At 56.6% G+C, this 15,330-nt stretch overlaps 1 protein-coding gene across 5 annotated transcripts in view; it reads left to right on the top strand.

The window, feature by feature from the left end:
• Positions 1-666: 666 nt before the first annotated feature.
• The window catches only part of WSCD1 (WSC domain sialate O sulfotransferase 1), a 44,259-nt gene continuing 29,595 nt past the window's right edge, over positions 667-15,330 (top strand). For 2 of the 5 annotated variants that reach the window (XM_037029555.1, XM_037029554.1), the window contains exons 1-2: positions 1,765-2,025; positions 11,230-11,933. In XM_037029555.1, the coding sequence (XP_036885450.1) occupies positions 11,507-11,933 (427 nt within the window). In that variant the 5' untranslated portion in view covers positions 1,765-2,025; positions 11,230-11,506. Of the gene's footprint in view, positions 726-1,764; positions 2,026-2,228; positions 2,500-8,774; positions 8,975-11,229; positions 11,934-15,330 lie in introns of those variants that run through there. The other 3 variants (XM_037029558.1, XM_037029556.1, XM_037029557.1) reach the window with 3 other exon arrangements.

Raw genomic sequence — 15,330 nt, 5'->3', positions numbered from 1 at the left:
GTCTGTGCAGCATACAGGGCCCCCTGCTCAGAAGGGCAACACACTTGGTTTAATGTTCTGCTTTGTCTCTTGAAATTCTTAGTAATTCTTGAACAGGGGGCTCACATTTTCATTTTGCACCAGGCTCTGCAAATTATGCAGCAGGTCCTGGAGAGGGCTTTGAAAACCCAAATGCATTGCAAAAACGTGCCATGGTTATTCTTGTTGACAATAATAGCAATGCACACACCCCACCTTCCATAAGGGATGTGCATGGGCTCCTGTAGGTGCCCCGAGAGTGCCAGGAGAGTGCATGGGGCTTTTCTGCAAGCCAACATGCTGGGGCCACAATGCTGTAGGAGACAGGAAGTATCTCTTACACCCTGTGCCCTCACTAGTCCCAGAGCGCCTGATGTTCACCTTGAGGGAGCTGTCTTAATTTTCGTACCTGGCCTGACCAGCTGTGTGAACTTAACCAAGTCTCTTTTCTCTCTGGGTGCCCTTTAGCTGACCTACAGGAAAGCGTGGCTCGGACTGGTCCCCTCCCCCCCCACCCGCAGGCTAATCCTCCCCCAGCCATCTCCAGCACCTGTTGAAAGGCTCCTCTGAGCATTGCCAAGCAGCTCTGCCCCTAGTGGGAGTCAGAGGCATGAAACTTGCTTTCAGAAAGACAGGGTTAGAGCCACACCACCTGCTCCCAAAGCATCTGCCGGTCCTCATCCTGCACCAGCATCTTCACATCCAGGGTGAGAACCGGCCCAACAGATGCACCTGCCAGGGCAGGGGTGACATTTCGGCTTGGGGATTTCTGCAGAGCAGGGCTGGGGCATGGAGGTGGGAGCCTTCGGCTTGGATCCAACCCTTATTTTAAAAAGGGGAGTATGTGTAGCAGTGTGGCTGGATACCTGTGAGTCTGCACCAGCACCTGGCCCTCTCAGTGTGTGTGTGTGTGTGTGTGTGTGCATGTGTGCTGTGCCCAGCGTAACTCTCTACGTAAGAGTGTCAGTGGATTGGTGTGTGGCACTGCCTCTGTGGACGACTGTATCAAGTCATGGGTCTGTCGCTGAGTGTGGGTGCGGAGCAGTGCAGACGCTGGTGGCAGAGCCCTGAGTGTGCAGGCAAGGAGAGAGTGTCAGCGTGTCTGTCTGTGGGGTGGTGACTCTTTGTGGGGCTGTTCCAGACGGGGTGTGTGTGTGTGTTAGGATGTGGGTATCAGGGTCGAGCTCAGCGTGGAGCAGAGACCCACGTGTGTCTGACTGTGTTCGTACGGGAGTGCTGCCAACAGGGTGGCGGCAGTGTGTGTGTGTGTGTGTGCCTGCCACAGGGTCCCAGGGTGTTTCTGAGTGCGTGGGACGGAGCCGAGTGTGTATGAGAGTCTGTGAAGCAGCGATTCAGCGTGTTTGTATCAGGTAGTGTGCGCCTGCCCTGTCTGTGTCTGAGTGAGTGTGGCGACCTGCGCCCTTGGGTGGTGGTGCGCAGTGTGTTTGTGTCTACGTGTGCCTGAGTGTAAACGCCAGTGCATTCTCCCGGAGTGTGACACACAGCGAATGAGGCTGTGTGTGTACGTGTGTGTATGAGACTGGGTGTCCCGGCCCTCGCTTGGCACGCGGCCGCGCGGTGGGCTCCTCTGGCGGGCCGGGGCTGGTGACGGGCGCCGGTGGCAAGCCACGACCCCTCCCACGGGCGGGCAGGAGGGCGGCGGCGCAGGCGCCTCTAGGACCCGGCGGCGGCCGGCCGCTGTCCCCAGGCCGCGCGAGTGAGCATGTGCAGAGCCGGGTGCCCGCTAGCCCGCCGCCCGCCGGCCCGCCACCCGCTCGGCGCCCGCTGGCTCCGCCGCCGCGGCTGAGCCCAGGCGTCCGCAGCCCCGGGGAGCCCCGCAGAGGCGCACTGTGCCCCGGCCGCGTCAGGCCACTCTCGGCGGATCGCCCAGGGGCGTGCGGGCGCCAGGGGCGCTTGGCTCTGGGCACTGCGGGGCTGCTGGCTCGCCGCCCCGGGGAGGCAGGAGCGTGGCCCGCGGAGCGGGCGCCCCAGCCGGCCGCGATCGCGGTGAGTCCTGTCTCCCGGGTGCCCCAAGCGGGACACCGGCGCGCGCAGCGGGCGGGGTTCCTCCGGGGCGGCCGCGGGCGAACAAGTTTGTGTAGACGCGGCCGCGAGCGCGGTGGGGCTGCACCTGCTCCGGCTTCCGCGCGGGCCGGCGAGGGGCGCGTGTCGGGGGCCGAGAGTGTGAGTGTGCGCGCGCGCCGGGGGCGCTCCGAACTGAGCGGGCTGGGGCCGGCGCGCAAGGAGTTGCCGAAGCCGCGTCCCCTTCCTGGAATACTGAGAGCCCGCCGTCTCCCCGGAGGGAGCCGCAGATCTGGTGCCCGGGAGGGGGCGAGGACGCGATCTGGGGTGCACTACCTCTCCTAAGAGGAGACGATTCTCCAGCAGCAGCTCCCTCTCGTTCCGCTACCAAGCCAGGCTTCCGGTCAGCGGAGGGTTGCTCCTGGTGAACTTGAGCAGAGGCAGAAGCTAAAGAGAAACGTACGTATTTTGTCCTGAAATCTACCCCAAGCAGAGCTTCGCATCTTCCCAGGCGTGGACGGAAACTCATGACTGAGGGCGGCTAATTGCGTTTCTCTTTTTTACCGAGGCGACTTCGGGAGTACCCTGCCTCTGGGTAACCTCAGGGTTGTTTTTTCCTGGGCATCTGTGCCCCGGGATGATGCCTGCTCACTGCAGGCTCATCCCTGACGAGGCACGGGTAGAGAGGGGATCTCTGTCCCTTTGCTGAGCCTGAGCCATGGGAAGGTGGGATGTAACCGCTCCAGCCCCACAGCCCCGCCCTGGGATCCAGCTGCTGCCCACACTCACCAGGGCCCCAGCTGCTCCAAGACAGACAGACTCAGAACTCCACTGCACTTTTCTAACAACATTAGATGTCACCGTCCCTCCTGTGGTCGCTCCTGTCGCTGGAACAGCATGATTCAGTGTACAGAGGCATTTGGGTTGTCCCAGGTTGGGACACCATGCCATGGCTGAGATCAGGAGATGGGGCCTTTTATTTCTTCCTTTGAACTGCCTAGGTTATTGGGGACAGAAAGTGAGGGCTGATGGGGAGTGAAGCAGAGGAAGGGGAGAGCTGGTTCAGCCTGCCCTGTCTCACCTGATGCTTGCAGGTGGGGAAAAGAGGGCAAGGGGGAGGTGTCTCTCAATGATGTCTCTCACTACCTCATATGCCCTTGGCTTGGCCCTCAGGGTCCGTAGAGAAGGTGCCCTGGTGGGCCGCCAGAGCCCAGGGCTTCGTTCTACAAGGAGGAGCAGCTATGCTGGTTGTGGGAGTGTGCGTTGGCCTCTCAAGCACACTTGCTGAAAGGAGCCTGGGCAGCTGGACAGCTTGGCTGGTGGGCTGAGCCTGGCCGCTTCATCTTCCCCTGGAGGAGCCCCCTGGTCCCCACCCACTGCTGCATCCTCCTGTCCTCAGCAGGACCTTTTCCACAGCACCTCTGGAAGGAAGAATGCCTTACTGGGGGGCTGGGTAGTGGGCATTGGAGCCCTGTGGGGTACTGTCCTGTGGCCTGCTGCATATTGGGCTGGAAGGGAAGCATGGATCAGGCAGAAGGCCAGCCCCAGTCCCTTCCCTCTAGTCCGTCTAGCCAGGCAGAAGTGGATCTGCTGGGCCACCAGTGGGTCAGCTGCTAAAGCCTGAGCCTCCAGCCGAGTCAGTTGAGGCCCCGCACTGGGCAGTAAGGGTCAGAGCTGGATCCCCGTAGAGTCTCCTGGACAGGCAACCTGGAGCTTCCGGGCCAGAGGGAATCATGTCTGAGCGGCACCTCTAGGGAGTGGCTGCTTCTCTTCATGGACACTCCTGCTTTGTGCTCTCATCTGGCTCGGATCCCAGTCCCCGACTCTCCCTCTGGCACTACACTGAAGTCAAGGCCAAGGGCTTTGGGGCAGCTCAGTGTTTAGGCCTTCAGGGTCTTCTTTCCCTGTAGAATGTGCTTGATAATGAGACCTGCCAGCAGAAGTGGAGCTGGGCTAGAGGCAGGCCCTGCTCATCTGGGGAGTGAGTGATTGAACTTGGCCTTTGACTGTCTTCTCCTTGGGGCTCACTGTCTTATTTTCACACTATTTCTTCTAATCTCTCCACGTGGCTTTGATAATCCCTGTTGACATATTGCCTGCAAAATTATCAGAAATGTGGCGCTTCTGGAGCACATGGTCAGGGAGGGACTCTGCCTCCCAGTGTGGCTATGCCACGTAGAGGCGGGACTGGGCTGGACTAATGTTGTGGGCTATTGGTGGCTGTTAAGGTCTCCCCTCCACTTCTCTTGCTGCTGGAAATCAGAGGGCAGCTGTCTTGGCTTGAGGAGGGCAAGAGGGCAAGTTCTGATGATAGGAATGCCAAAGGAGTCTTGGGTCCCTGCCCGAGCATGAGTGCCTCATCCCAGTGACTGCAGCCACAGCGGGCAGTGGCCAGAGAAGGGCAAGGCTGACTTTGGTTGAGTGCTCCACTCACTCGCCCAGGTGTATCCACATGGCTCAGTGGGGTCTAGGCAGCCCGCAAGAATGCTCCACAGAGGAGGAGAAACGTAAGAACAAAACAGGCTTCCAAGAAAGAGGTGACCCAGAGGTGACCCAGAAGAGGATGTGATTGGCTGTTTCAAGAGTGGGTTGGGCTCCAGATCAACCAACCAAAAAGGGAAAACACCAGTCTCCACAGTGGTATTCCCCCTTTCTTTGCAGCCCTAGCCCCTAGCGTGGTGCTGGGAAGAACCTGTGTTTTGGTGTTGAGCAAAGAAAGGCGGTGTGATGTAGAATCAGAAAACTTGAGTTCAGTCTAGCAGTAGCTATTTGTCTTTGGCCAAGTTAACCAGCCCTCTTTTTGCCTCCAATTCCGCATCTGTCAAAGGGGGATGACAATGATTGTGACGTCACAAGTTTGTGGGATGGTCGCTCATTCATGCGTCGATCTGCCCATTGGTGCAGCGCACTTGGTGGTGTGTGAGAGGACCTTGAGTCTCTAATGAGGCACAGAAACATTTATCCTCATGTATGTGAACTTCAGCAGTGGTTTGATGGAGGGTCCTCTCGCCTTTGCATTGAGTGGAGTTGCGACCTTACTGTTGAGTTTTGTATCTTTTAGCAACATTTTTTACTTTGGACTTTTTCACTTAAGCTCTGAAGTTTGGAAGCTCAAAGATTTGCCTCTTTTGTGCTCACTTCAACAGCACATATACCAATGATTTGCCTCTTCCAATTTAGGGACCCCCACCCCATTCCCGTTTCCCAAACTGTATCCCGCCCACAGTCCAGCAGATTTATATTTAGTGGGCCCTTTGCTCTCTTTCTGAGTCTCCAAGAGCCAGAGGCATGGGACCCCAGTATGAGGGTGGCACGGCCCTGGGCAGTGAGGAGTGGCTGGTGGGCACAGGTTTCCTGGGTGCCTATCCTATATCCCACTCAGCAGTGGGCAGAGGCACTGACTTCGTCTGCAAGGGACTCACAGGCTCAGGGGAAGTAGGCAGAGGAGCAGTGAGTCCTAACTCCAGGCAGGACCGGGCACAGTTCACAGGGTGTCTAGCCTTGCTTTCTAGTGCTGGGGAGTGGCTCTGTTTCAGGGATCAGGGAGGCATTGTGAAAGAGGTGGCATTGGAGCTGATGCCACAGTAACTAATGGCCACGGTGTGTTTCAGGGCCACAAGACGGGGCTCAGGCACCCATGGCCAATGATTAACAGGTACGAGGAGGCGCAAAGCACCTCATGCTGGCCAGGGGACACTGGTTGGGAGACTGCATTCTGGAAGCAATGGTGAAAGGAAGGGGCTGGGAGACTGACCCAAGAAGGGCTGTTGAGTGCCAGGCTGCGGAGCTTCAGCTTGGCCATCTGAGTCCTGGGGAGCCATTGCAGGCTGTGACATTGGTTCTTTGTGTTAGAAAGATCGCTGTCTTAGGCTACCAGGAATGGCCAGCCTGTTGGGTGGGTAGGGTCCAGAGGCAGGTGCTGAGCCTAAGCAGGGCAGAGGCAGGCTTTAGTGGGGTAGGAAAAGAGAGGGAGGGGTAATTCAGAGTGCTGAGCCCAGCTGGGGGCTCCCTGGTGTGGCTTTGTGAGGTCCGAAGACTGACACCCACCTCTTGGCTGCCAGTCATGGAGGCTGGGGCTCAGAGCACCCAGTCCCCAGCCTGGAGAGCCATAGGCTGGGCCCCGTTCCTTTGTCTTCACTGCTCTCGCCTCACCAAGAGCTCATGGCTCTGAGTCCCTTGAGGGTCACAGCCCTCACTGCAGTGGTCACCGTGGCTGAGGTGCTTCTGGGGGGGTGTGGAGTCATTCTCCCCTCACCTGCCACTGCTTGTCTCTGTCTAGGGGTGGTGGGGAGGCAGAGTCCCGTGACTGACCCAGTGGCCACTGGGCGAGCCTGGGTCAGCTCCAAGCTTCTTCTTCAGCCCACAGGCCCCCTGGGACTGCCTCCCCTTCCCTCCCCTGCTCTGCTCTCCTGTCCTGTCTTCCCCCTGCTGCTGCCGCCCGCACCTGCTCAGTTTCTCAGACCCCCACACCTAGGTGAGAGGCAGGTACCGTCTGCCCAATATGCCCTCTCCTTCATGTTCAGCACCTACCTGGGACCCAGATAACAACCAAGTAGCAGAAGGCTCAGGTTGTCTGAATCCCCACCTGAGCTAGGCTTCTGCTCCCTCCCTGAGACCCCGAGAAGTCCTTTTGCCCTATTATTCTCCTCTCATTCCTAACTGGGAACTCAAGGTCTCTGCCCCTCAGGCCCCACCCCTCTCTGGGGTGACACTGGGCCTCGAGAAAGCTGCTGGGCGAGGGACAGGGTGTCCAGCTTTGTCCAGCCTGAGGCTCTGCACTCAGCCCTGGCACCCCACCCGACAAGGCCTGAGCTTCAGGCAGGGTTGGAGCCCCCCACCGTCCCCTTGGAGCACTTTGCGTGGTTCCTAGAAGGGAGACACCGCATGGGAAGCCCAGCTTAGGGAGAAATGACCCAGGCTCCCAGAAGGGCCCAGGAGGTGGGCACGCTTAGCCAGGTGGCAGCGTCTGGGAGTTTGGCTCACAGATGCCACGTGTAGCACCATCTCCAGGAGCTTTGGCCTGGCGTGTTTTCAAAAGGGTGCTGATGGAGGCACACTGTACTACATTTGAGAATAAATCTTGCCTCGTATGAAGCTGGAGCTGATGTGGGGAGAGGGCAGGAAGCTTAGTGGGCACAGGGTCGGCTCTGAAGCCAGCGGCCTGGGTCTGGGTGCTGACCTTGGGCAGTGCACTTCACCCAGCTGAGCTTCGGACACCTTGGCTCTCAGGGGGGTGACCAGGGCCTCAGTGGGATGTATGCAGTGAGTGAGATGGTGCAGGTGGAGTATCCAAGGCAGCCTAGCCTGTTTATTATTAACACTGCCAGTGCTCAGTAAATGGTGATGAAGAAAAATAAGGCGATTGCTGACAGCCGTCTTAGCATGGGACCAGCCTTAAGTAAGAATGGGATGCTAGGTGCCCCCCAGGGCGTGGAGGGCTAAGAGGAGGGTGCTGGTCTCCCCTATGGCACTCCTTGTTTGCCTCTCTGCTTCACAACCGATGTTTGCCATGGTGTGTAGGCAACAGGAGTGTTGCTCCCCAATTTGAACCCACGACAGTGCCAATTTATCCCCATCTGATGGAGGAGGACCCTGGGGCTCTGCCCTGTGCAGCAGTTTTCCAAAGGCAGACTTGCTTTAATGAAGCCCCCTGGTTTGGGGTGCACTGGGCACAGCTGGTGGACTCCCGGCCTGGTGCATTCAGGCCAGACCAGGCATCCCCCCCCCACTGTCATTGGCAAGTTCCGCTCTTCCAGGGACTGACCTCATGGCCTGGTCCTCATGGGGATGCTCCCCATCACCCACCCTCCCCCAGCCTCTTCAGGTTCAGCCACCGGTCAAACAGGTGCCAACCCTGCCTTGCAGGCTGTGTGCTGGGATCTGGTGACGTGGCAACAAATCATGTGTGACCTGTGCCCTGGAGGGGCAGCCAGCTGGGAGGAGAGGTGGCAGGGCAGCTACCTCAGTTATCCTTTCTCAACTGTGATTCCGTAAGAGGGGTTTCCTGGGCTGCTCACAAAGGGCTTCTGGTCCCAAGACCAGGATTCTATCAGCGCAAAGTCCTGCACAATTAAATACGAGGGGAGAAGGAAGAACTCCTGCTGTGGGAAGGAAGGTCCTGGTAAGACAGAGCAGAAATGGACTGCTCTGTCTTATCAGGACAGAGCTCAACATGTCCTGGCAAACATCATGTTGGTAGGAAGTGTGGCAGGAGTCCAGGGCAGGGGACAAGGTCCTAACGCACGGGGCAGGCAGCCCCCACAGCCCACTGCAGGGGCTCTGGGCTGGGGATCGGCTTTGTGATTTCTAAAGTTCGGAGCAGCAGCCTGCTCTGTAGGAGGCCTGGGTTGTTGAGCTCTGGCCTGAGAGTGGCTGACCCCTGCCTTCACACCCAGTGTCCCCCTCCCCAGACCAGGGGCAGCCCCTCGGGGAAGTGGATGCTCCGGAGAGGACTTTGGAAGGCCTTGGGGTACTTGGGTGTGACCAGTACAATCCTTGTTGTGCCCCTGGCAGTGGCCCACCCACTGTGCCCGCCCCCGCTCATAGCTGTGTCCCAGTGCCATACATGAGGTGCATGTGGGGTCCACACCACCTCTTCACACTTCTGCGCTGTTAATCCACTGCCCGCATTTCCGCTCTGTCTTATCAGGACCTTCCTTCCCGTAGCAGGAGTCCTTCCTTCTCCCCTCGTATTTAATGGTGCAGGACTTTGCCCTGATAGAATCCTGGTCTTGGGACCAGAAGCCCTTTGTGAGCAGCCCAGGAAACCCCTCTTATGGAATCACAGTCGAGAAAGGATAACAGAGAAACCTCAGGCACCTTGTTAACTTCCGTGTGTCTGAAAGACCTCAGCCGTGTTAAGCTGCCTTATTTAATTGTGCTTCTGCATTGCTCCGTGTCTCCCGCTTGTCAGGCTGAGTGCCCACAGCTCCGGGTAAGTGCAGCTAGAGATTTCATTGCCCTAAGACCCCACAGGAGCGGGTTTCTAATATCACGATTTGCCTGTCAATTTATCTTATCACTCATCTTTAAAAATGTATTCAGAAACAAGCGTTGCTGAGCATCTCCACTGTCAGACCTCCCACTGGGGGCCAGAGTTGCCAAATTGAATGGGGTTCGACCTCTAGCCTCAAGTCAATCACAGTCCTCCCAGGATGACTGACAAGTAGACGGGCAATCAGAATCATTCCGGGATGTGAGTGCTGGGGTGGGGTCGGCTGTGGGCTGTGGGAAGACAGGGGATGCCATACCAGTGGGTGGATGGTGGTCAGGGAAAGCTTCTCGGAGGAAGCAACTCCCAGGCTGAGCCTCAGAGGGAACACAGGGATTTGTTATGCAAGAGAGAGGGGGAAAAAAGGCAGAATGTACAGAGGCACCGGGACAGATGTGGTGTGGTGGTGTGGTAGCTGTGCTAGACTGCAGTGTGTGAGTGTGCCTGTGCATGTGTGTGTGTGTGCGCGCACGTGAATGCATGATGGGGAAGCTGAAGGAAAGGGCCTGGCAAGAGATGAACCGGATGGGTTGAATCAGGAGGGGGCTTTGTGTGCTGTGCTAAGGAGCTTGGAGTTTATCCCCAAAGCCGTGGAGAGCTATTGAAAGGGGCTTGAAGCAAGCGAGTGCTGTGATCAGATTTGCGTGTTTAGGAGGATCGCCCCGGCAGCCCTATGGAGGGTGGATCGGAGGGGCCAAAGCTGGAGACAGGAAGATCAGTCAGGATTTCTTGGGATTTTCTCTGTGGTTTTACAAATCTGATGAGCTGGCTGGGGTGGGCCTGGCACACACCGGCTTCGAGAGAAAATAAAAGCTCTGGAAGCCCGTCTGAAATGGCTTTCTGACTCAGAGTTTAATTCCATCTCCATCTGCTGATTACCCAGCCTGCTGCCCCCACTCCAGCCTAAAGGACCAGCCTCCCTGTATTCCCAGATCCCCATCCTCCCCAAGGCCTGAGAACCTGGCAGCTGGCAGCATTCAGCCAGAAAGGGTCGTGCTGGTCTGGGCTCCTCGGGATCTCGGCCCCTGGAACGCCAGGCCACAGAGCCCAAACATTGTCTTTCCTCTCACACCCGGCCGGCTGCTCCCAGTGCACAGAGCAGCCATTGAGGGGCCGCGAGGGTCTGGCGGGGGTCCCGGGCCATGTTAGTTACGGGCAGCGGCTTAGTCATGCTCCTCAGAGCCTTTCTTCTTGGGACAAGCGTGTCCTTGTGCTAAGGCCTTCCTCAGGCAGCAGCCCAGCTCGAGGCAGCTGCGGAGGCCCCTGCCACCCCTACAGTGCACGTCAGAGGCCCCACCAGTGGGAACTGAAGCTCAGCATGGGCGCTGAGTCCTGGCAGCAGAGGGTCACCCTGGAGGGCTGCTCTGAGAGCCCTTCCCCCTGCTCTGCCTCAGGCGCTCCGGCCTCCACTCGCAGGTGCAGGGCCCTGGGCTGTCCTGTTCCATCCGTCTTCAGGAAGTCTGGGGAGAGTATGCAAGTCTCGCCCTCCCCTTTACCCACACCTGAATTAAAGCTGACCAGCCTCTGCAAAGCAGTTTCCAAAACAGAGCCTGCAGTGCCAGTGTGCCCCTGGGAGGTGGCAGCTTGCACACATGTATTGAGCACCCACTGTGTACTTTTGCCCCAGGCTGGGTTCACTTCTGTGTGGTGGTGTCTCATTGTAGGCTGGGCTGTCTGTAGTTCAGAGTACAGGCTTCGGTGCAGACGGCTTCAGTCCTTGGCTCCTGGTTCCCAACTGTGTGGCTGCGAAAGTTTCTTTGCCTCCTTTTGCCATAGTTTCTTCATCTGGAGTGTGGGGGCGTTACAGTGTCTGCCTCACTGGGTCAGTGGGAGGATTCAGTGAGAAAATACACAATGCGTTTAGCTGAGTGCCTGACGCTTAGTAAGGGTTCAGTGCAAGCTGCTGCCGCTCTCCCTCTTCCGTGTCGCTGTCGTCACTGCATCTCTCCTGCTGCTCAGGGGACAGTGTTATTTCCGCTTAAGAGGTGAGGAAGCTGAGGCCAGGCAGTCCAGTAACTTGTCCGATATCACACAGCCGACGGGCAGAGCTGAGATTTGAACCCAGCTCTCTGTCCAGTGCTCCTGGAACACAGCCAGCCCCTTGGGTAAACAGAGCCGGCAGTGAGGGGCTCCCGACCCCGGAGCAGTGGGAGTGGTGGAGCCTATTTCATCGACATCCTCTTTCTCTGCTTTTTCAGATCTCTGAGCCAGGAGAAGAGGGTCGATGAAGCTCAGGGATGGCGAAGGCTGTGACGCTTAGGCAGAAGCTGCAGCTGCAGGGCCCAGTGGCCAACGATAAGTGATGGTGTCGGTGGAGTACCTGGTGGAAACGGGGGAGAAAGAGCAGCAACCCCAGAAAAGCACAGGCCGGCTCCACGATGCAGAGATGACACCGCCAGAGGCCCAGGCCTCCCTCCCGCCCGGGCACTAGGAGCCGTCCCCAGGCTCCAGCCAGGAGCCCTGCCTCCCAGGGGCATGGCCAAACCTTTCTTCCGACTCCAGAAGTTTCTTCGCCGAACACAGTTTCTGCTGTTCTTCCTCACGGCCGCCTACTTGATGACCGGCAGCCTGCTGCTGCTGCAGCGGGCCCGAGTGGCCCTGCCACAGGGTCCCCGGGCTCCTGGCTCCCTGCAGGCCTTGCCTGTGGCTGCCATGGCGCTGGGCGTGGGCCTGCTGGACAGCAGAGCCCTGCAGGACCCCCGTGTCAGCCCAGAGCTGCTGCTGGGCATGGACATGCTGCAGAGCCCCCTGGCCCAGCCCCGGCCTGGACCCCGCTGGCTCCGGAGCCGCAACTCGGAGCTGCGTCAGCTGCGGCGCCGCTGGTTCCACCACTTTATGGGCGACCCCCAGGGGCTGCCCGCCATGGGCCCTGAGGCCCCCAGGCCAGCTGCCAGCAGCAGAGGTAGGTGCTCAGCCCTGGGTGCCCTGGTGTGTTTTAGAGGTGCTCTTAGGAGCCCTGCTTTGGGTCACAGAACCAGTGGCCCCTTTCCCTGGCCCTGGGGCAGCTGAGAAGTTGGCACTGTGGGCCCATGACCTTCACAGATTATTCCTTCCCTCCTGCTCTGCAGGGTACAGAAGAGCATGGATGGGAAGCCCTTTGGAGTTTGCTCACTTACCAGCTGGACTTTCACATGGCTCAAGGCCAGGAAATGCGAGTAGGTCACTTAGAGCTCAGGCTTTAGGTTCAGACAGTTCTCATCTCGAATCTTGGCTTAGCCACAAATTTGTTGAGTAACCTTGAACATGTCGTTTAATTTCTCCAGGCCCCTCTGAAATGGAGTGAGCAATACCTGCCCCAGGGTTGTTGTGAGGATTAAACATAATAATGTGGAGCAGTAATTCACAGACTGGGGTCCCAGACCAGCAGCTTCAGCATCACCAGCAAGCTGGCTACGACCGCAGATTCTCAGGTTCTCCCAGACCTGCTGAATCCTGAGCTCTGGGCCAGTGGCCCCAGGCCATGCAGCCTCACCCTGTAGGAGATTCTTTTGTCTACCTAAGCCAAGGAGCCCCAGGCTGGAGGGCCTAGTATATTACTTGGCTTTCAGTAACTGGTAGCTATTATTATTTAATAAAAATAGCCAACTCATATGACATTTCCTGTGTCCCTGTAAATGTGCTATTTCTGGGTATAATTATTGTATCCCAGTAGTATAGATGAAGAAACTGAGGCACCACGGAGTTAAGGAAATCCCCAAGGACGGCGTTCTTTTAGTTCGGGTTCCTACAAGCAAACCTTGCAACCAGGGTTCCAATGCACATTGTATATTTGGGGTGTGACCCCAGGGACACTGTTAGGGAGTGAGAGTGAGAGAGGGAAGAGAAGACAGCCAATAAAGGGTGTGTTATGGAACAGGGTGGGAGTCGGAACGAGGCGAGGACATGCGTCTCGGTGCAGCTGGAAGCAGCAAGGCCTGGGGGACTCGGGTGGACACAGGTCACACCCACCGTAGTCACACTGCTGAGAGTCAAACGTGGGGACAGCCTGGCCTCGGGTGGAAGCCCTTTGCACCATGTTCTACAGGCTCTGTTCGGGGCCCAGTCACGGAGCCCGCATGGGAGGAGCACCCAGAAAGAGTCCCACTGTGTTTGAGTGGTGACAGCTAGTCAGCATCTCAGCATCCCTGTCACCAGTGCACGTGGCCCTGTACCTGGAATCACAGGAGCAACTGCTCTCTTAACTGTAGAAGGGTTGGAGAATAGAGCCCTCAGTGCAGGATCTAGAAAGAGATGAGGCAAGAAGCTCATCTTAGAACTTAGACTTCGGGTTCCGGTCTGGTGCATGGGTCAGGGAGGGCTGGGAGGGCCCAGCCCAGGCATTGGGCTTTATTCTGAGGATATTGAGAAGGTTCCAGGGAAGAGAAAGGAGCCCAAGCTTCCCTTGCCTTAGGAGGATGACCCTGGGTGCTCAGTAAAATGTAGACTGGAAGACTTTGTCTTGTTGTCTGCATGGAAGAAAGTTAATTCTAAAATCATCTAGGTCAAAGCCCTCATTGCAGTATTTTTCAGCAAGGCTTTCATGAGAAAAATGAGGAACTGGGTCTGCACCTCACTTTATACAGGTATGATTTCTGTAAACTCTCCTCAACACACCCAGAAACTGAGTCTCTATGCAGGTTACACCAGTGCAATTCATTTAGACTAAAGTGTAAATGACTGACAAGGTCAAAATAGATTTATTGAGAGGAAGCCATAGAAAGAGCACAAGTTTTGAAAACACACCTGCATTTCTCTCTTGATATTGCCAGTCCTGGTCTCTGTGACTTTGGGCAAATTAATCACAATTCCTCTCTCTGTTGCTCTCAATCTAGACTTATGGAGGATTCGTGTCTGGGTCTGCATATATGCTTCACCATGCACTTCAGGATTTCAGTCTGGTGGCAGAATCAGATACGCAGCCCAGTGATTACTGTACAGCATGACTGGGGAGTGGTAGAGGCCTGTGCAAAGGGTTTTGGGTGTGTTAAACAGAAGCAACTAGTTCTTTGTAACCTGACTTCACTATGACTGGCCAGCAGCAGGGAGGGCTCAGGGTGACTTAGTTATAGCCCTGGGTGTAGAGTACATATGTCCAGGATACCCAATGGGTACCTTCTTGCTTTAAGTCATCTCCAATGACTTAATAAAATGATGAAAGAGGCCCTGGGGAAGTTCTGAAGGACTGTGGTTAGTTCAACCATTAAGTATTGGAATGGTTACTCCCCTGAGTCCCTGAGGTACCCCATACACTCTAGCTGCCCTCTCCAGTGACCCACAGACCTCCCCATGACCCAGCAAGTGAAGGGTCAATGTTTGGTACAGCAGGAACATCAGGATCCAGGTCTAGTGTTGAATGGTGACAATTCTGAATGGTCAGTAACCAGCCCCCATAGATTATTAAATATTTTAAACATCCCCCAAGATTTCAGGAAGGATTGGTACTCTGGGAGAAGCTGTGGTGTCCCGTGGCTGGAAATCTTCAGAGAAAGAGGGGAGAGGTGGGGCACTGGCCTGAAAACCCTCTGGGAGCCTCTTCCCCTCGGGTCGGGGAAGGGGGCCTCTATGGGCCTGCCCAGCCACACAGTCTCATTGGTGGAGAGTAGCCCCCGGCCCAGCCCTCGGGACAGCTGTCGGGGCTGCACACAAAGAGGGCGTCTCTTTGAGGCGCGGGCAGCCTGCCATCCTTCTGAAAAGGGATCCTTCGAGCCGCGGAAGCTGCAGGAGGCTCCATCAATCACTGAGCATTTCATTATACCTTGGACAACATCCATAATGGAATAAAATGTCAGTAAGTTTACTAGGGGAAAAATAGTAACTTCTCCATAGCCAGTTTGTTTTTTATTGATAGTAATTTCCAAAGACATTCCAATATCTCCAAAGCCATCATTAATAGCTGCACGGCATGTCCATTTTGATGTGCAAATGAACAGATGTGGAGTCACAGACAATAACGCGCTGCCTCCGTTTCAGCCCGAAGTAATAAATCCGCCTCAGAATGTGTCCCCATGTATCCCTTGGAAGTCCTTTTCTTTCTGCACATTCTCGCCCCTGTCAGGGAGTTAGAAAGGCCGTTCATTATCTTTCCAGAAGAAAGGGCTCACCTCCTCCTCACAGAGAGGCAGGCCATCTGCATCTTAGGCCCCTGCTGCAGACTGAGCCGGGGCCAGCCAGGCAAGGGCTCCTGGCTGCCGGACTGGTCAGCGCCAACAAATGGCCAGCTGCTGACTGGCTACCCACTCCTTGCTTTCTGAAGAACCTGAGCCTGACTGATTGAAACCATCTCTTTCTCTCTTTTATTAATGTGTTGATTTTTCAGCTGG

This window comes from Sturnira hondurensis, unplaced genomic scaffold, assembly GCF_014824575.4.
Source record: "Sturnira hondurensis isolate 20B ecotype Veracruz unplaced genomic scaffold, ASM1482457v3 Scaffold0020374, whole genome shotgun sequence".
NCBI lineage: Eukaryota > Metazoa > Chordata > Mammalia > Chiroptera > Phyllostomidae > Sturnira > Sturnira hondurensis.
This window is presented reverse-complemented; position numbering and strand designations above follow the sequence as displayed.